The sequence below is a fragment of the Saccostrea cucullata genome, unplaced genomic scaffold (assembly GCF_032062105.1).
Source record: "Saccostrea cucullata isolate Sc308-1 unplaced genomic scaffold, CSIRO_AGI_Scuc_v1 ctg2157, whole genome shotgun sequence".
Classification (NCBI taxonomy): Eukaryota; Metazoa; Mollusca; class Bivalvia; order Ostreida; family Ostreidae; genus Saccostrea; species Saccostrea cuccullata.
The window spans coordinates 1-21,662 of NW_026937182.1; the positions used below are offsets into that span (position 1 = coordinate 1).

At 33.2% G+C, this 21,662-nt stretch overlaps 1 protein-coding gene across 1 annotated transcript; it reads right to left on the minus strand.

Annotated features, from left to right (window-relative positions):
• Positions 1–155: 155 nt before the first annotated feature.
• Positions 156–19,356, minus strand: LOC134247479 (uncharacterized). Its single transcript, XM_062729835.1, has 12 exons — positions 19,196–19,356; positions 15,918–16,010; positions 13,242–13,349; positions 12,555–12,835; positions 9,246–9,355; positions 7,541–7,696; positions 6,796–6,890; positions 5,654–5,809; positions 3,415–5,344; positions 2,438–2,761; positions 2,009–2,104; positions 156–1,063 (listed from the first exon to the last, which is right to left on the minus strand). Exons 2-12 carry the CDS (start codon positions 15,951–15,953, stop codon positions 171–173), a joined length of 4,185 nt encoding a protein of 1,394 aa, XP_062585819.1. The 5' UTR covers positions 15,954–16,010; positions 19,196–19,356; the 3' UTR covers positions 156–170.
• Between the last annotated feature and the right edge of the window lie 2,306 nt (positions 19,357–21,662).

Consider the following 21,662-nt stretch of genomic DNA (forward strand, 5'->3'; position numbering starts at 1 on the left):
AATTAAATTCACTTAAAAATTGTCTGACCCCATGTTATAGACTCTTCAGTAAACCAGATAAGAACATGTCAAATCCTCACTTAAACAAATCAAGCTAATTCAGCAACCCATAAGTGATCAAAATTCTATACCATGTTAACAGTATTAAAAACGAAAGATTTCAAAGTCTTTCAAAACATCCAACCCATATAATTCTTTACAGTACAAAAAATATTAAAGATTTCTAAACCCACCTTTTCTTCATCCTTGGTTGCTATGGCTGAGGAGGTGAGGCTCTCAAAGGGGTCGCTAGAAACAGACACCAGAGGTAGGCCGTCGTCTGAGGAGGATGTTTTGGGGGTCTTCTCCTCCCCCAATGAGGTCCCCGGGGTCTGGTCACCGGACGGTGACAATTCCGACAGCACCGCTTCATCGTCCACTCTGATGCTGATACGACCAGCTGATGTTTCGTACACTTCTCTTTTAGTTCTTGAATCTACTTTCTCTTTCACTTTCGTTTCTGTATTTTCTTCTTCCAAATTGTCCTCAAATGAATCTAACTTAAAAATCACTTTGGAAGTTTCTGTGGCCAAATTTTCACTTTTGTCTGAATTTTCTGTCACTGATGGGTAATTTTTGGTGAAAATTTTACTTTTGGGGGATGTGGGACCTCCTAGCGCCTCTAAATTCATATCACTTTTCACTCCAGTATAGGATAGCAAGCTCTCATTACTTATACTCCCTAGAGACATTAAAGATTTTTCTGTCCTCTCTAATAAGTTCACATCACTCTTGATACCAGTGTACGACGATAAACTTTCACTGCTTATACTGGTCACTGACAGTACAGATTTATCTGCTCTTGGCATGCTCTCCCCCTCCCTGGCCCCATCCCCCGCCCCCTCACACTCGGGGGAGGAGAGGTTGTAACTGGCCTCCGTCGTCGTCGATTGCGTCGGGGATGAGGTGTCCGAGGGAGATGACCCAGATTCCTCCATACTGTCCTCTGTGGTGTCAAAGTTAAAAATAGACTGTTGAGTGATGGTGGTTTTTCCCTCATTTGAGGCTGCTTCTTCTTGTGTTTCTGGAACAACATTGCTTTCATTTGATATGACAGTACTGTATATTCATAAAAATACACAAGGATTTTATTATGTAATAACTTGGAAGAAAGCACCACATGTGATTTTAACTTTTCTATTAATGTTACCGCAGTTCATGTACATGTATAAAGTCTAGAATAAAAGATGACTTAATCTTTCTCTTAAAATTGGATAAGTCAAGTGGTTATATTAAGCACTTGACATGTAAAATAAGGAATTTACATGTAATGAAATTTTTTCAAAAATGAAAAATCTTGTTGTGAGGATAACCTTCTTTTTAAATAACTTGAGCCAAGCCATTTACAAAATTAGTTCTTATAAACATATTTTACACTTTATATTTTAACAATTGACTTACAGGGCAAAAGTAACAGTCCTATCATCAAACAAACATCTTTTATCAATCCCTTTCAAACATGCCACACAAATAAGGATTATATTACTTGTGTTTTTTTTTTATATTACTTTTCCTGTCATCTTCAACAGGAAAAACATGCAATCTTAAAGGAAACAGGAACTCAGATATTGTTTCCCTTTTTTAGAAAGTGTCATCACATGTTGATGTAATTGCTGAGAATGCCATTTTTTGCTTCAGTATATGAATTTCTACATCAGGTTTAAGAATTCTTCTCTCCCCTGAATGGACAATTTTGACTGCATACTTAAAGATAATGTTACCGGTAATTTGAATTGTTTTAAAATGAAATTTTAACCCTCACACAGGATAGTAAAATTTTGACAACATTCTTGAAGACAATATTAACTCTATCACCGGATTCAACAATTTTGACATCATTCTTAATGCCATTGTTTAACTCTCACACCTGGTTGGATGATTTTGACCGCATTCTTAATGCCATTGTTTAATTCTCACACCTGGTTGGATGATTTTTACTGCGTCCTTAATGAAATTTCAACTCTGTTACCTGATTGGACGACTTTGACTGCGTTCTGAATTACAGTGTTTAACAGACTTTCTGCCATTTGTTGTGTAGGTGAGGGGAGCTCATGGTCCGTCTTTTCTAAAAACAAAAGAGAAAAAATACACAGAAATCTTCACATAATAATACTTGATATAATTTTTGCAAAAATTATTATAGCAATTTGAAATTGCTATGAAATACAAGTCTACTCGGTAAAGAATAAATTATTAGCAAAACTCAATTTCAGTGACCTCAACAACACACTTGCTAAAAATCCCATTGAAAATTGAATCAATTAATGTAGCCAGATTTCTTCCACATTAAATCTTTTCTGTCCACACTTTATTTCACAAATCATTCTACTCCGACTTCCTGACTCTCTACTACAGAAAACCCTTCACCATTCTTTCCTTCCCTCATCATTCTCCTTACCCATTTCTTCCTCTTTTTTCATTCCTTCTTCATTCTTTCTATCATCATCAGACTCCTTTGTCTTTCTGTCACTCCCCTCGTCCTCCATTGTCCCGTTGATACCTGCCCCGTCCCGTTCTGCCCTGTGGGACGATTCTTTCAGAATGTCCTCGCGGACCGTTTTGGGGGCTTCCCCACTGATTTTACGGAAGCTGGAACTCTCCACCACTTCACGGTCCGCTTCGTTGGTAACTAGGTCGTAGGTTCCATGTAGGGGGTCGACCTTTGACAAGTAATCTGTCTCTAAGGAGAGAAGCTGGCTATTGCTGGCTACCTTCTTCACACCTGTTAATTAAAAAGGTATGAAATCAGGTGAGTTAAACATTTCTGCTGTATTAAGTAACAGTAAGCAAGCTTTTATGAAATGGATTAATTTGAGTTTCAACAAACAATTCTTTACTCAATATGAAAATGAGAAATGTAGATTTCCACAGTATTGTTAGGTCCAAAAATGATCAAGTTTACTTCCTCCTCACAGCTATTATGTATCTAAAATTTTGCTCAACCATTCATACATATATAAATACTGAAGAGTAGATTATAACTTGATTTATATCTAGTAGCATTCATTTTATTTTACAAAAAAGTATACTGTAAATCTGGAAATTTTTGCTGTAGATAAATTTTTAGCAAATTTGCAAGTTCATTGCATTCGCAAAGATATTTTTCTTAAAAATAAATTACCAATAAGAAATGTAAACAATTAAAGCAGTAGTAATTCGCAAAATTTTGAAACGTAAAAATTAATCAACCCCATTTTGACCCGAATTCGCAAAATAAAATCGACGTAAAAATTTCCAGATTTACGGTATGTTCAGAATTCTTCTATCCTAATTTCAAAACCTTTTTTTACAATCAAATTTCTTAGAGACACTCAGTAAAGCCTTACAATTATTACTTTTCAGTCAAAATTGTTAGAACATACAGTAAAGTCTTACCATTATTTAAACTGTCTGCACTCAAACCTTGCCACAATGAGTTCACTGCCTCCTGCTTCTCAGGTTTGACCTCGATGACCTCTGGTATCCCAGCAGCACTTGGAGACATGGGCGTGGCATCAATCAGTGACTGACTGGGTTCAAAGTTGTCCAACACATGTTCAATTAACTCCCCTGCTAGAGAGAAGGCTACATCCTGTATTGGTTTATCTCCCTTTCCTGGTGCACTGTCACTTGACTGGTTCCCTCCCTGCTGACTTCCCTGACTAAAATCTTTTCTCATAGTTCCACTGGATTTCCCATGATTCCCTGCTGGGCTATCACCATTATTGTCATCATTAAAGTCTAGGTCTAGCAACTCACTCCCTGAAGCCTCCTGACTATCTTTCAGCATTTCTTGAGCAATGCCCTTGGCCACCACATTTTCTGGTACAATGGATACGGGGTCAAAGTCCAGTAAAGATGGCTCCTGAGAGAATATCACAGATTTATCCTGACTTATGTTCAGCAGACGACTGTTGAGTGAATTTAAATCCAAGCCTTGACTCTGATATTTCTCCATGTTGGATTCCACAAAGCTGTTCTTAGGAGTGAAGGGGACAGAACTCTGGACTGGATCAATCCCTTCTACTCCTACTGGGGACACAGTTGAGTTCATATCTGGGTCGACAAGTCTGCTACCTAAAGTGGAGCGCTTCTGCTTTACCCGCTGAACCATGTCCGCATTGTTAAGACTTGGCAAAATGTGTTCGCTGGCTAGAGTGTCAAAATTGCTTTCCATGAAGCTGTTTTGTGGAGTAAAGGGAACACTGTCTTCTTCCTCAGTTGTTTTTTCTTCCTTCACATCTCCTCCCATACTCGCCCGCTTGTCCTGAATTCGTTGTACCATCTCCGCATTGTTAAGACTCGGTAGGTTAGATTCGTGATTGTAAAACTCACTGAACTGATCTGACACAAAACTGTTCTGTGGAGTAAATGGAACATTACCCTCCTCGTTATCAGCAGATGACAGAAGGTCCACTTCTCCACCTAAAGACTTTCGTTTCTGTTCCACTTGTTGCACCATCTGAGAATTATTCAAAGTTCTTAAATTATGTTCCTTGGCCAAGGAATCAAACTGTACATCAGCCACACTGTTCTGAGGTGTATAAGGATAACTATCCATCACATCTCCTTTCACCTTCCTAGCACCTTTCATCATTTGTCGCTTCTTTTGCTGAATTTTTTCAATGGTTTCCACATTGTTCATACTGGGCAGAGTAAATTCGTTGTTGGCATGGAAACCTGTTGAGATCAAACTATTTGGTGGCGTAGCAGTTTCTGGGGGCGTTACGGTGTGACTTGGATATTCTGACCCAGGTCGAGAGTTCCAGGCCGAACCAGGACCAGAAGAAGCCTCAGAGAGACTCTGCATCAAATCGGGGGTGCGTAGTGGGGACTCCATGACATCCGCCTCTGTGAAGTCGCCCAGTAAATCAGGGGCTCCAGAGGGGTTAGAAGGCTCCTCGGGGGACTTTGGTAAAGTAATGCTGATTTTAGGGTGTTTTCGTTGTTCAGTATCCTCAAACAATCCTAAAAGATCTTGGGAAGCTGTCTGTTTATTAGAACTCTCAGTGGATAAAGGATCAAAGAGAAGGTCCTGGTTTGTGCTAAATTGTTCACTGCTTGTTACCACAGATGGTGAAGCAGAGTTATTTGAAAAATCTAACAGAGTGTCTGATTGCCCTACTGACCCAAAAGGGTCAAAGTTCAACAGCAGGTCATCCTGAGGTATATTTGTTGTTTGCAAAAATGACTTGACCAATGGAAGGACTTTTTTTCTGGAAGCCTTGACGTTTCCTTGGTAATATGCTAAGCAGTTTCTGAGGTCACAGGTGAAAGGCTGAAGATCTAACTGAATCTCTTCATTTGTTTTCAAGAACTCAGTCAGCTGAAATTAAAAAGAATTAATGTTGTACATTAATAGGTTCATAAAAAGGTGCCTTATTACTTCCCAATTAAATTTGTTATGAATTTATTTCAATAGTATTAAAACACAACAAAATTTCAATGTCATCCTTTTTAATAGTGTTAATGTCTTCCACTTTAAATAATTAAGACATTCAATATAAAAAAAAGATTAATGCACACTGCACCATTAAAATATTCAGGTGTACAGTTTTTTTTTAAAGCAAATGAAATGAAATATTTATACATTATGAAAACACTTTTGGTTACTTATATCAATAAATACATGTACCTTTGTTGTTTCCTCAGCACTATTGGAGAATATTAAGATTTCCCTACATGGAGCCCCTGTATCTACATGCATTGTCATGACAACTACATTCTGCCCTTTTCGGTCAAGCATCAAAGAATTCATGGACTCTGATACATCAGAACGCTGAAGAAATGCCTAAAGATGGGAGAAATTACAGTCAAACCTCATCATTTTGAACCTAATGGGATTTATAGAACTAGATAAGTTTGAGATATCTGATGATTGTGATATCAAGCTTAAGGTTCATTGATACTCTGATAAGAGAGATAACTCTTAATGACATATCTATTATTCCTTTATAGATTTGCCAAAATGAAGTGTATTTTTTGTCCAATTTTGCCCAGCAAGCTATGCTATAATTGTGTGTAATTTACTTATAAATTACATTTCTTTTGAAAAATCATTAAGGTTCAAGCAACATTTTATATGAGTGAGCAGAGGGTTTATGAACCTTAAGAACAAATATACAGAAGTGGTTTGGGCTTTAAACTCACCTATGCATATTAATGATATTGAAGTTAAATATGTTTTTAAGGAATCACTGTCTAGTTTTGAGAGTATGCCAGGACATCAACAATAGTGGGAAATATGGGATAATTTGCATAACGGCCGAAGCCCGTTATGCTAAAATTATCCATGTTTCCCACTATTGTTGATGTATATACTCTCAAAACTAGACAGTGATTCCTTATATTTCCATTTCATTGTGAAATAAAATTGTAGACTTAGACATTAAGAATGTAGACTAATTGATTTAAATTACACGAGGACTTCCATGCCAATTTCAATAGTCCTCGCACACTGATGTCAAACACAAAGGCAGCCGCACGAGATTTACATGCATATTTGGCCTCCTTAGCGTCAGGCACTGATACAGATGTGCACGAGATTTACATGCATATTAGGCCTCCTTAGCTGCTGACCTATTAACCTGCCTAATTTACATTCCGGCAGAATTATCAGGAAATCAACTCCGCTTACTTTCAAAGGGTTATTATAGAGAAAAAATTTAGAAATGGAAATATTTTATGTAATTTTATTAATTTTTTAAGAGTATGTCAAAATGATGTTCATTTTTCACATATGCATCAAATGGTCATTCTGTCCCTATATATACAAACCTCCAAAGATACGGGAATTGATGACATCACTACTGTGTGGTTGCCATGGGTGACACACTTTAGATCTTTTTCCAGCACTTCCTTTGTGCTCAGAGCTATAAAACAGGAAGTCAATTAACACCAAGCTTAATTTTTGACATGTTAACTGTTCTGGCTGGTTGCCAAGAACTACTACATGATGTTTTATACATGTACACTTGTATATGTAAAGTGTCAGTGAAACCTTGTACTAGGAAATTTTAAAGAAGGTGCACTGAAAATAGAAATGTCTCAGTAGGTGGACAATCATATTGTGTGTGTGATTTTTTTCTACTTTTAAAGTCTTATTTCAACTATTTCCTGACTTAATGATGTAGATAACAACTCTTTGTGTAGAAAACTTTAAATTAAAAAGGAAAGAGCTGCAGGAAACATATCTCATGTTCACAAAACAACATCTTCTTTCTCTTATCATATATTATTTTTACTTTTGAATTCATTTTCCAGTTTTATTTTTTCTATTTGTTAATTTTCAAAGATATTGAATATTATATAAGTATTCAACAAGAAAATTGTTTTCTCTATACATCAATTATCTGAATTTGTGTGCTTAGGTTCTCTTAGTGTAATAATTTACTCATCAATCTTTATCAGACACAATTTAAGCCCTTAAAGCATTTTCTCCAAACAAATATATTGAATAATATATTTATTTTCCCCTGAATCTCTAAACAAATTCCTAGATCCACCCCCTTAGAACCATTACCTGAGATATCATTCTTGGTGTCCTGGATGTCGCTATAGAGTTTGTCTTTATCTAGGTCAGGTACTATCTGGGTCAGTCGGCGTAAGACCTCTTGATCATACGGAGTTGTCTTCCCTGCCTCTGGACTCGTATTCACAGTGTCTACTAATATTGTACCTATTAACGGAAAAAAATAAACAATATTATGGCAGGCTTCATACATATTAGTGGCCTTATCACATGTGCTAATTTATGAATACTGCTAAGAAATGATTTATATATACAAAACATGAACATGTGTAGCACTAATTCATGATTACACCATGATCCCCACATCCTGTGATAGGGCTAAATTTTGAATACTGTGAAATCACAAATTTTCACGGGGGTTAATTTTCGTTTTTTTAAGAGGTATGACGAGACTCAAAAATTCATGTCCACCACAAAATGTAAAATGTTATACATAAGTACTCATTAATTCTTGATCCACGAAATCAAATCCCCAGGAAGCAAGAGATTTTCCTCAAACCAGGAAACTTTGACCCCACGAAAATATGTGATTTTACAGTACGCTAATTTATGTACACGTACAGTAATTTATGTAGAAATCATATATTGTATCATAAAGCACTACCCAGAGGTATAAATTTATTTTAAACCATACATGTTACAAATTTTCATACTGCCAGGAAACCAGAACAACCATGCTGTGGTTTTGTTTTTAAGGAAGCTGGGGGGTCAACAAATTAATCACAAATTAACCACCAGATTTAACTTATTTTTTTAGATATGGTAACTTAAGCTGTCTACTATCATTTCACAAAGAAAAAAATTCATACATTTTAGTTTTAAAAATTGATCATTTTCTATATCTTCATATGGAGCTCTCCTTTTAAAGGAGATAGAAATAGTCTGAAAATGGCTGCCACACCCCAGCCTCGTTAATAATTTTGATTTGTAAATATACAATGACGAAGCCATATGTTCCCCTGTAAATAAGCCCAACAAAGCCTGAAAATAAAATACAACTGAAGGACCCATTAGAAGCTTTGTCAATAGCTACTGCTTCCCTAATTACATGAAGTCAGAGAGATTGATAATGCTGTGTCTCATACATGGCCTCTCAGGTTACCCCCGACAAATTATCACGAAGGCAAGGGAAGACCAAGATATGACATGGCCAATACAGTGAAAACTTGTTTTAGTATGAACACGGATATTGCGAATTCACAGATATAGCGAAGTCATCTTTGATCTCCACAATCTTTACCATGCTACATCAATTTTTAAGTCTTTGTGCGCATAAAAACAGAGAGATCAATTTGTAATTTAGGCAGTATAACTTTGTGCTCCATTAGAAATATAATTTTAGCAAATTGCAAGTTACCTGTTAGGAAAACGGTGGCTTGTTACAAATTCAACCCCAGACTGTAAGCTTGTGTCAATTTGATAACTTTGGTAACACAGTGGCTTAGCAACTTTCTTTTGATATCACAAAAAGCAGAACTAGTATGCAATGTCACTTAATTGCAGAAACAATGAAGGGTACAACATTTAATACAGCAAGTCCAAGTTTTTTCTTTCATCTTTTAAAAACCTACTATTGTCTTGCCTATTCCCAACAAAACAAACAAGCCAAAAAAAAAATTGATTAAATTAAAAAAAAAAACAGACTTTTAAGCAAGATTACATGATAGCTGACTGTGAAATTCAAATTCAGATTTACCTAGTAACAATGTGGCAACTTGTGGGCATATTGTAAATTCTGGATTGTCCAGTAATATCCCAGCGACCAAAGAACTGCAGGAGCCAACAAGGTCCTGAATTATCTTCACCCTACAATGAAAAGAAAACACTGTGAAAGCAATCGCTGACCAGATTTAGTGGTAAGAATAATGCATAAAACTAATGTTTTTGGACTATCTGCCCCTTCCCTTCCTTAGTTCCTAACCAGAGGAGCAACAAAACTCAGGAAAGAGATGATTGCATGAAGGACAATCTTGAAAATAGTAAAATTCTCAATTAACCTTGGACTTTCAGTAAGGCATGGAATTCTCGACATAACATAATTAGCATCTGAAAGAACTTTATTCGGTAATAGCCAATATTTGCCCCCCAAATCAAACTTTGATGGAGGTATATTTAATTAAGTTCTTAAACAGGGGAGTATATGCTGATTTCAAAGCACTGAATAATTTCATACGTAATGACGTCATATGTACGTAATGACGTCACAAACATGACATAAATTTTAGTTTTTTATGAACTCTACAGAAAAATGTACATATTTCATCAATATTTTGAGTAAAAGTCACCGAGCGCATGTGTGTTCAGGATCAATATTTTGATATAATGTGTAGAATGATAATATCAATGAAATATGTAAATATTGTTCCTGAACAAGCATGCGCTCTATAAAATTTAAAGCTAAAATTGTTGAAATTTTGTCCATTTTGTACTCTTTCTTAAAAAGGATATAAAATCAGACTACCCGGTAGTTTGTGACGTCATAAAAACAAAAATTGTGAATAAACTGCTTTGAAAATATAATATGTTCTGTTAATATATATTTCTCATACAATTTATTGAATTCAGCACATTTCAGGAAGTTTTCAAAATCTGACTTTTGTGGGGGCATGTATATGCAATATACCGCATATAGTTCTTTACACAGCCTTTCATTCACTGTTGAAATATACAATTGGACGAATGTCAACATGTATCATTGATCCATTGATGGTGTTTAAGAAAAGAGGTGGGGTTTAAGTCATCTCATCATTGTCTTCAACAATTCAAAGTTGTTGATGTTATTAAATTATCAACCAATGAGAATTAATTCGACAATTGAGAGACGCTAATATTATTACGTAGTGTTGAGACAGTCATGCCCTACAGAAAGTCCAAGGTTAACTGAGAATTGTACCAAGCTAGGGAAATACTGCAATAAAATGGCAATAGTTAAAGAATTCCTCAACTTACTGCTAAACAGAAAATTAACGAGAGATCAGTGTTCATCTTATATAATATACCCAAGAAATGTGATATTTATATAAATTTGAATGTGGGATTTTTTGCTTTCAGACAACAGATGTTTGAACATCCTTTAATAGGTACCATATCATTGTTAATCAGAAATATTTTGAGAAGTTTAAAATATTTTATTTTGCTATTTTTAAGTAAGTTTCTAAGTCAATACTTTATATAGAACTCTTCTGAAAAAAGAAAAGAACAAAAATTGTACCTGGTAAAAAGGGACATAATCCCAATATATGAGCCTTTTTAATTTTACAATAGCAAGGGAGTGTATTCTTTATTATTCTCCAATGTCTTTACTCATATTTCTTAATTTAATATTTTCTATTATATCACACACTTTAGAATTTATTTTTTTTATTTTTTCTACACTAGAATCTGGAACTGTAATGAAATTGTAATTAACACCTGTGGCTAGTATTTAGATTGTTCAATATCATTCTCAACATTAATCTGAACTTCAAATGCATATTAATAACCAGCATCTAACTAACCCTGAGTAAATTACCATTTCCATAAAAACCTGCAGCATTAAAGATATACATAAAAAGTCCACTGGTTTCCATGGATATCACATTTTTTTTCTTCCAGGGCTATATACTAACATAATATTTTATTCTTGGCGACAAAAAGCAATACGACTTGTCGTGTCAAGCCAGACGACCTCAGAAGAAACTGGCGCTTTCATTTCTTCAGAAAGAATTCTCGGATTCTTAATTAAGCGTCACACACCCTGGTTGCTCTGGTATTACAGTTAAGACAACACATTGATTTGTGACAGACCCTTTCCTTTTCTTCTTTTTCAATGCCAGATAGCGAAAAATGAAGTCGTGTCATGTTTTTTTTTTCCTTTTGATGCCAAAAATCAATTTCTGTGTTCTGTGTAAAATAAGTCTATAATACTTCTGTCTTTAGCTTATTAGGCCTAATGGAAATATTTTTTTTTATTTATAAAAGCAGCTGGTGTTTTGATTGAATTAAGTAAAAGATATCTCTCATCTGCTTGAAATGAAATATTAAGAATTAAGGGGGGAAAATTCCTGCTTTTTTTGCTACTGTACATGTATATTAAAAATTATCACAGATTTAAAATATGACTTGTTAGCTCTAAATGTTACTCTTGAATTCAACTAGTTGTCTAACACCTATCCAGTAAAAAGGCTATTCTTCAGCACAGCATGTGAGCAAAAGTATTAATGAAATCCATGTACCAGTCGTTTTTCTGAGTATTTTTTTTTCAAATGATCAATTTTATTTATGAACAGATATATCACAATAAAGATTTAAAAGACATCAAACTACTTTGTTCAAATAGGCCTTGCAGGTACAAGAGATAAAATTAATTTTCTGTCTTAAAACCAAGGATTTACTACAATAAAGCAGATTGAAATAAATAGAATTCAATTATTTTTTTTTAACAGAAATAGAAGCAATTCAAGATCCCAATCTAAAAATACACATCTGAAAGCATTGTAATTGGTTTATTTACGACTTCTGTTTGATCTTAATTGGTCAATTTTCTGTGCCCATGTTGCTTGAAAAATTTCACAATATCAGGTTTCTTGCCAGACCTTAGCATTTCTAAATGATTTACTTCAGTTCAGTAAGTTAAAACTGAATCACTGATCTCTGCTCTCATATGCCTATCCATCAGAAACTGCAAAGCATTTCTAATTTTCTATCGTTAGAAATTATTTAAATTCATTCAGTATCATTTTGATTTTCCGAGAAAATTTGTTTTTAATTCAGATTGTTTAAAAAATATTCTGGAAATACACAAGGAAAAAACAGTATTTTGTGTTTGTATTTTATTTCATTTCACTAATATTATTATATAATATTTATTTTCTACTGTTTCATCCTTCCCCTTATAAAACAAATCAATTTTTGTAGTGGAGTCATTTTACACTTCCTCATCATGAAAACTAATTATGGCCAACTTGATAAAAGCTTACACATACAAAGTATCTTCTAAATGAAGCTAAGCAACCCCCATACAAACCTATCGCAGGGTTTCCTTTCCAGCGGACGGTGATCAATTACCATGACAACACTGTCCTCCAACGATGAGTCACGACCAACCAAAACATTGTGGTCAACCAGGGTCAAGGTCAATCTGCCTTGTTGATGGAGGTTGTGAAGGTCAAGGTCATCCCTGAAGGTCAAATGATCTGGGTTTATCCCTGTGTGGTTGAGGAGAAATTTTGTGTCTGTTTTAAGGTGGAACTTGGACCTCTGAGTATTTAGCACAGGAAGACATGGGAGTTGACTGGAGGAAGATGTCTGGAAAAAAGAACTAGACATGCTTAATGTGAAAAAAGGCCCTAAGATTGTAAAGAACAGTAACTCTTGCATTAAACAATTAAATAAAGTTAATATAAACTTTTTTCTTTAAATCTGTCTGTGACAATCTAGTCAAAACCCATCTTCACTTAGTAAAATTATTTTTAAAATTCTATACAGAACTTATTAAATCTGGAATTAAGGGAAGATTTTGAACTAATTTCTTTTTTTAATCAACATTTTTCTGAAAAAAAATATATAACTGTATTGCATATTTTTATTTTAAGTTGACAATATGACACTAAAGTACTTCAAATTGCAAATTGTCAAGAAACAATAAATCTATCTCATACTGTATAGGTCTCATATCAAAATAAGTTTAACCCTCTGTAGATGTGACTTTTACCTTGTGTAAAAAGTAACTGTAGGTCAAGGCTGAAACAGCTGAGTCAAGGTCACATGATTCATTGCCAATGACAACATGTATTTTACTGTCTTTGTATGTTTCTTTGTCCTACAAATAAACAAAAAGTCAACACATCTATATCAGTGTATACATTTATACGTACAACCCTAAATGGAAATTGATAGTTCTTAATAATCAGACATGAAATTAAATTGAATGAAATATATGCCTGCATTAGAAAACAGAACATTGATTGATTAGGGTTGTAATCCTTTAGTCATGAAATTCCTTTGTATTCACACAAAATTAGATTTAAAAAAAAAAATGTCATGACTGGTTTAATCAATTTTCCTGACTGGCACTTTTAAGAAAGCTGAAGGGAATTGAAATAATTTTACTAAAATCTGAAGGTAATTTAGCATGGTAAACTGACAAGATGCTGGCTTTTTCTGAAAACCCTGGAATCTTAAGCTGTTATATAAAACTGTAGTTCATAGACCTGATAGAGAGAAAACCATTTTTACAAGCACATTTTCATGAAATCTTACTACATTATATTGGAAGTGTAGGAAATATGATGTAATCGTGATACAAAAATCAGAACTTACAACTTTGTAGACATGCTTTTAACACGGGATAAAATTGCATTACATAATACATGTAGCAAACATGATACAGTGAAACCAAAATGTAATTGACTGGCTGTTAGAAATGTTAACTTAGACAGATTTTAAACATGTTCAAGTTCTGTGAGAGTGACACAGTACGTACTATATTTTAATCTTTGAATTTTGAAAGAAAATTTTGGTAAATAAAAATATTTGGCCACACCAATAAATTTTTTTGTTCGTCGGACCCGCGCGCTCATATTTAAACAAAACTATAAATTAAAATAATATTAATTTAAAATCCCCGCACCATGGGAATTCAGTGCTGTTTTCTGTTCCATTTCTGCTCTATTTATCGTACTTTTCATCTACTTACTCTGCAAATCAGAAAAAAATATAATTCTCCGCTCAAATTTTTTCACACCCAGCCTAAAAATTTTGCCTACAATAAAGTAATAATATTATTTAACTGCTAGCCCGCTCGTACTTTTTTCATCAAATGTCTGACGAACAAGAAATTTAATTGGTGTGGCCTTAGTTCAGAATTCCTGTTTTCAATTACAGAGGTTTCAGCTTACAAGTATCCGATTAAACAGAAGGGACTGTATAAATGCTTTATTTTCCATATGACTGTCTTATCCTTGAACAATATGTTAAAAACATGACCAATACTACTAAACACTGTGTAATATAATACAATAATTATATCTATTAAAAGACACTGCATCCCCTTTTTAACATAAATACAGTAGAATTCATTATTACAGCTGCTTGACTCTATATAAAGAAAAGTCTCAGCATGCATTTAGCCACTTTCATATTTTTATCCACAATTTATTTGACATTGGCAATTATCATTTCTGATTCTGACAGCTTTAGTAATAAGGACTAGGCAACAATTACTATGTAGAGCAACACATAGTACTTTGTACCAGAGGTTTTTACCCTTTTCTGCAGATTTCAAAAAGAATAAATATGGGTGCTCAAAGCTAGCTGTAATATCTATTATTAACAATTACAATTTGTGTACTGATGAAGATAGTATTAAGAATCGGTAGTTTAATTTATTATTGTAGAAAACACTGCGAATACTAATTAATTCAATATGCATCTCAAAGCTTTTTTTCTACCAGTCCATTGATCATGTTAAATTAATGATTTTTTTAATCAACTACATGACTGTCAACTCCTAGACAGTATCGACAATGGTCATACCACACAATACAAATATGTCTTAATTATTGTAAGTAATGTTATATTATAAATGTTAGATAATAAAATCTTATAGAGTTAGTCCCATTTCATCATGATAATTCAATATTTGTCAATGACATTCTATCAAAATAGCATGCATTTACGGAAATTAATTGCCAAAGTCTCCAAATTAGTCCATACAGACAAATTTAACCATGTTAACATATATATACATTTATAAGTTAATATTTTATGTTTGCATTTTTTTTTTCTTGTCATTAGTGTATACTTTCATCATGTACATAAAATGTATAATGTATTGGTTTTTAACATGTCTCATATATTGATTACTTTTCAATTTCTAAAGAATTCAAAAAAATTACATGTATCTTGTTCACTGATGTATAAAATCTACCAGTACTTATACATACTGAAACTTCCAATGCCGAGAAAGAATTAAAGGTAGATTAAAAAGATATTCTATCAGAATTATAAAAACAGTTTTATTGTTTAAAAACTGTTTAAAATCATGATCTAGATATTTTAATCTTCTTGAAATTGAGGCGATCGAATCTCACAGCTTAAAGGTTACAGAAATTCAATCTGCGGAGAAGCTTTGAATTTCAAATTTTTTTTTAGAACATGTCAGTTCAAAATACATGAACATGATGAAATATGTTTTTGTAGGAATTATCTGACACAATTTTTTTCTCGAATTCTTTCACTGACAGACTCCAAGATAAAATTTCTGCTTCTTGCTGCATTGAACTTAAGCCAAGTTCAAGTAATATTACATAACTGTAATCAGAAAACATGCAGATGGGAATGCACTGCATCTAATCAAAATACAATAAACTATTATGTTCTCGCTTACCAGAAATTTTCTTGTTTCTTGTAAAAATTGCTCCATGGCTGGGGGTGTATTCTATCAAGCAGCTTCTTCTGATGATAGCATGGTTGAATTAAACTGCAATAAATAAAATATATATAAAGTATATTAATTCAGATTCTCAAACATGCATTGTGATGGCACATAATAACATAATATGAATGCATGGGTATTGTACCTGTGACATATTGATATAATATCTGTGACATACCCGTTCTTTGTCATAACTATGACATACATAGCCTGTCCTTTCATTCCAGTGACATTTCTGTGACTTACCTTTTTACATATCCATAGATATATATACCTATGTCATTACTATGAGTCTGTGAAATACATGTGACATTCCTATGATGCACCTGTAATTTACCTTTGACATATCTGTGACATATCAATATAATAATACCTGTAATATATAATAAACTTTTGAGGTGAATTTAATTTGTTTTTCTTATATTATGTTTTAGTTTTCCTATCTGACTTTTAAAATCATCTTTTAAAAAGATATAACCAAATTCCCATTTGATTTTGTCTAATAATTCATGAGTTATTGAAGCTGACATACTATTATACCAAAAGTGAAAATGAAAACACTCATTATCAGAATGTCTCTTATGCATCAGCCAGAGCCTTATTTTTCCTTTGCATGGAATTTCATTAAGATTTTATCTTTCAGTAATACTATATTTGGCATGGGTAACCAAAAAAAAAAACATCAAACTGCGCGCGCATGCGCCAGTGAGAGGAGTAAAACAGTAAGTTGACTGGCTCAAAAAATCAAATTGCGGAATTGTTTTCTTTCAAATTTCGTATGAATATAATGATTATAATCATCTACTGTATAAATGGCTGTTTTTGTGGTAGTAAGGTGGTGATTTAAGAGATGGCAGGACGAATAACCCGCTTTTAACATGGGGTGATCGCTGTTTAAACATGTCATCGTCACGGTTAATTGAAAAAATTAACCCTCTCTGACAACGGGTAACAAGTTTTATGGGGGAAAATTTACAAGAAACTGCTTAGTAAACCGTTGTTGCCTTTTTCATTAATTAGGCAATTCGAAAACAAGACCCCATTGAACTTCCGTAAACTGTGCCAAGATTGTAAGAAATTCATAATGTCTCCTAATATTGAAAAACGATGTGCATACCTCAAATGCATCAAATAATGCAAGAAAATTTGTTGACAAACTCGTCGTTAAAAAATTGCACGTGTTTTGGGCTTTTTAGTGTTTTCCCTACGTGACGTCATAAATTTCATGGTTGAGTAATTCTGAATACTGATTTTGGTGCACAGCAACTAAATTTCTTTTCTGACCAATTTTCGTAATTTTCGGTCATGTGGTCAAAATTTTTTCGAACATTATGCTACCCTGCGTTTCTTTTTCCTTTCAGTATATATACCTGTGTCATTCCTATGAAACAACCGTGGTTTACCTTAAATCTTTACCTTTTAATAATATATTAATAAAATATCTGTGATATACTTGTGCCATACATGTAACTATGACATACATGTGACATATCTATTATACGATTTAGAGATAAACCTGTACAATAAAAATATCAGAATAATTTTAGTGGAAGCAGGATTTCAAGAATCTTTTTATTTAAACTTCCTCATATAAATTTTATCGTATTTCAATGTCAATACCAAAATAGGATGGTGACTTTTTAAAAATAAAGAAACATCAAACATGGCAACCTAGTAATGGAAAGATGAAAAAAAAAAAAATTCTAACAGCTAGGTAGTGTTTGAAATAATTATCAAGGGAAATATTATCACGATTATGAAACATAGTCAAACTACTTCATTAATTTTCAATAGTAAGTAAATAATAAAATCATAAGGGGTCCCCCATGTGATCTCATACGATGATGGCTTTTCCTAGATATAGCACTTGTACAAAACACTTTATTTACCCAAGAGGGTGCTCACTGTTTAAGCATGTTAAAGTAACACATGGAATTATAACATGTATAAAATTAATACATTAAATTATTTTCAAATGCATTTTTGAAAATTATTCCTCCTTGAATAAAAACTGTGAACATTGTTATAAAACATTGGCCTATTTTGTTTCTTACATTTCTTTATTGCATGTTTAGTTAAATCACTTCTTGATCTATTAATCAACAATAATAAATCTATTCTCATCTAATATTTTTACTTCCTAGTTTTTCACAATCTCAAAAAAGAAGAAAAATATGAGTTATTTATTCTTCCAGGACATTACTACAAAATGGTGTTTACTTTTGGGAATTATCATTACTAATTGGTTTTTCTGCCAAGTCTGCATAACATGCATAAAATGGGTCTCCAGGGATGTTGAATTTATGGGGGGGAGTGTTTATATCTTTTAGTCCATTGTTGGATTGTGAAAAACTGAGCATTCCATGACCAAAGACATGCATTTATGTATATTTCTCTATTAAGTCGAATACAAAAAATGAATATTCATGAAATACTGATCAACAAAACTGTATACCTTTTACATAAATATACATAAATGTCGTAACATATACCGAGATATGATGAATTAAAAATGAAATTCACGTGGGATTGTCAGCCAATGCTAAAACTGATGCTTAGCTTCTTCCTGTCACTGAAAATCAACCAAAAAAAATGTAGATGATTGAAACAAGAAATATGTTGTATTGCAAATGAATACAAAGTCAAAATGTCACATTTCCATTTCTGCAAGATCATATCCTTTTTTTTTTTTTTTTTTTTTTTTGTTTTGTTTTTTTTTTTTTTGTTAGATATCACCATAAGTTCTTGAGAAATATCCTAAAAATGCTTTCGAATTTTTCAACCTCAGTGTATTTCTTAATTGAGATGGGTACATTTCTACATTGAATCAATGAATGACACATGCAAGTATCATTGATCTGACACAAAAATCGAAAATTTCTGTATTCAAAATGTACTCATTGCAAAAATTTATAAGCAGAATACTGTTTAAATGCATAATAGAAGCCGATAAAATAAATACGCAAAATGTAGAGATAAACAGTGTATTGTGTAACACGCTGGTTCTTTCTATATTAGTCGCAAGCTATAGTATATTGCCCTATATCAAACATGCATTTATCAATTTCGAATTCTCTGAATGAATTTTAATACGCAAGATGTAAAACACTTGCATTTAGCTTTTACACTTTGAGATTTTGTTATCAGTTATCTACAGAAGTGCAACAGCTGATTTCTCGCCGCCCCCCGCAACCCGCCGCTAAAAGTGGCGAAAAATAGCGCAACATTACCTAGAAATGGAATCCAATCCTTATTCCTCAAGCATCTTGTTTCATCGATACGAAATTCCACAGATGTCCTCCTGTAAACATTAAATAACACACATGGATATATTTTCTGCGCCAACTTTGCACATTCTCTCTTCTGGCGGAAGTGGGAATGTTTACGTTCTACAAAGTTCAAAGTTCAAACAATTTGTGCTCTGAACCCGATCGAAATGAAGGTCGGGCTAAAAAATATAATAAACAGAAATTTATTACATTTAATTTCACAATTAATCTGTTTTACAAAATAACCGACTAATAGCCTAAGACAATTATATTAAATTGCAGTTATGTTCGTTATGTTTTAATATAATATCTGTTATAAGTGGTAATTTTGAAAGATATCTTATTTTTCCTAGGTTAATTTTTGCCTAGACATAATGTCAATCACGTCTCTGATAATAAATCAATTAAATCTGAAATGCATGGTTTATAATTTTAAAAACTTTTTAAAAATTGTTTTTAATCTAATTTCTTCTTTCAAATTTGGGAAGCTAAAAACAACTTAATAAATCATTCAATAAATAATAAAAAAAAAAAAAAGAAAACCGAAAATTAATTGTCTGTTTAATAAAAATATCCAATTCAACAGATGTCCATTTGTATATTAGATTTGAAGAATGGTAGCTCTTAATGTGAATTTAATGTTGATGCGCATAAATATTTGATAGGACGAACACTATACATACGTTCAAGCAAATTAATCATATACAAGATGCATGTACGTCTGCATGATCGAGCTCAGTTTACATGAATTTTCTCATCCATTATGTTAATATGTTATTATAAATGTTAAGAACGCACAAATGTAAAGAAATTTAAAAAACTTCTTTTTTTAAAAAATTAGTAGGTTCCAACTTCTTTTTGTGCCAATATTTTGTACTCAAACACTGCACCACCATTATGTTATATACTCTAAAATTTATTTTTTAATGTTGCAACTAACAGGGTTGGGGGGGGGGGGGGGGTAAAAAATGAAAAAAATACTATAGAAAAAATACATGTGCATGTACGATAGAAAATCTTACTAAAAATGTCTTTTAATCAAACACTGCATTACCCTTATACTACCCGATGCTACGTGCCTGTACATTTCATTGATATATAGGATTAGTTTAAATCAAATCTTTTTATCAAGAACAGAAGAGCAATTAGACTTGATCACATTTACAACAAAGTATCCCTAGTTAGCGCAGTTTCAATTTCGTTCAAATCAAAACTTGTATAATCTGCTGATGAAGTACAATTAAGAAGGGCCATAGTTATATTCCGGTGAGAATTGTGACCCAGGCCATAAGCATTGTGACCCATGGGTCTTTTCTATAAATACTATTTGGTAATTTCGGTCTGACAGCATTCATTTTTTAACTTTGTATTTCACGAAAACTGGTTCCTCCATCTTCACTGCCTCTCCCCCCCCCCATAAAAATACAAATAGATCCTTATAGACATAAACCTAATTTGAACATGCACATTTGGTCACATATGTTTTTTACAGGTTGCTGAAGTCATCAGTGTTCAAATATGCAATGCTGAAAATAAAACACATGTATGTTGAATGTATTTTGTAACACCTTCTGTTTATTTCCACTTTTTAATAGGTACTGCTCAAATCTAAAATGCTTTTACAATTGTCCTGTTTTTTTTTCTCACACATGAAGTCATGTGATTATTGGGAAATATTGTACACAAAATACATTTTTTTTTTTTAAAAAAGGAATTTTTTCCTAATAATACTGTGTTTTTTTAACATGATAGCCTATATATAACTTCGTATATTTTGCACATTACTAAGAATTAAAACTGTATCATCATTTTTGCTATGCACTTGGTATCAAATCATATTTATGACTAAAACATTTTTTTAACCTTTTTAAACATTTTTTTAACCTTTTTAGTTAGTAGGTAAAATTTTTTTCACAATATTACACGTCTTTGCGTTAGACAGTTTTAGTTAGAGCTTGGTACACTGTCAGGATGGGGGTCAACAGGGATGATCAGTCACTGCGCACTGGTGGAAGGTATTCTGGTCTCTCTCTTTATCCAAAATCAGCATGATGACATTTCTTCTGCTTGGGCTATCTTTTGGACTGACTGCTGCTCTCTTGCTTCCCTCCTAGCCCAGAGAACTGTGTCTGGAAGCCTCTACATCCAACATCTACCGGATAGCTCCAGGTCTGTTATCCTGTCTCCCTGATTTCTGCCATCAATTGGTCATATTTTGCTTTCTTTTTATGGACTTCATCGCATCTTTCTTCCCATGGAACTCTCAGATATATAATAATTAATGGATGATACTTGATGACCACTTTACCATATCAGACATGAGATTTGTGGAAATACCGGTAATCTCTGGGATTGTTGGTTTCTGACTAAAATCTACAACCAGCTTCCAATCATCTGCCTGGTAAAGTATTCCGGAGGTCATTTCCTC

What these genes read in the sequence shown, in the direction of transcription:
- LOC134247479 (XM_062729835.1), bottom strand. Translation starts at nt 15,953, where the DNA reads ATGGAGCAATTTTTACAAGAAACAAGAAAATTTCTG. An exon ending in AAGAAACAAGAAAATTTCTG is followed by an intron (nt 13,350 to 15,917) that starts GTAAGCGAGAAC and finishes GTTTATTTGTAG; the next exon opens with GACAAAGAAACATACAAAGA. An exon ending in ACAGTTACTTTTTACACAAG is followed by an intron (nt 12,836 to 13,241) that starts GTAAAAGTCACA and finishes TCTTTTTTCCAG; the next exon opens with ACATCTTCCTCCAGTCAACT.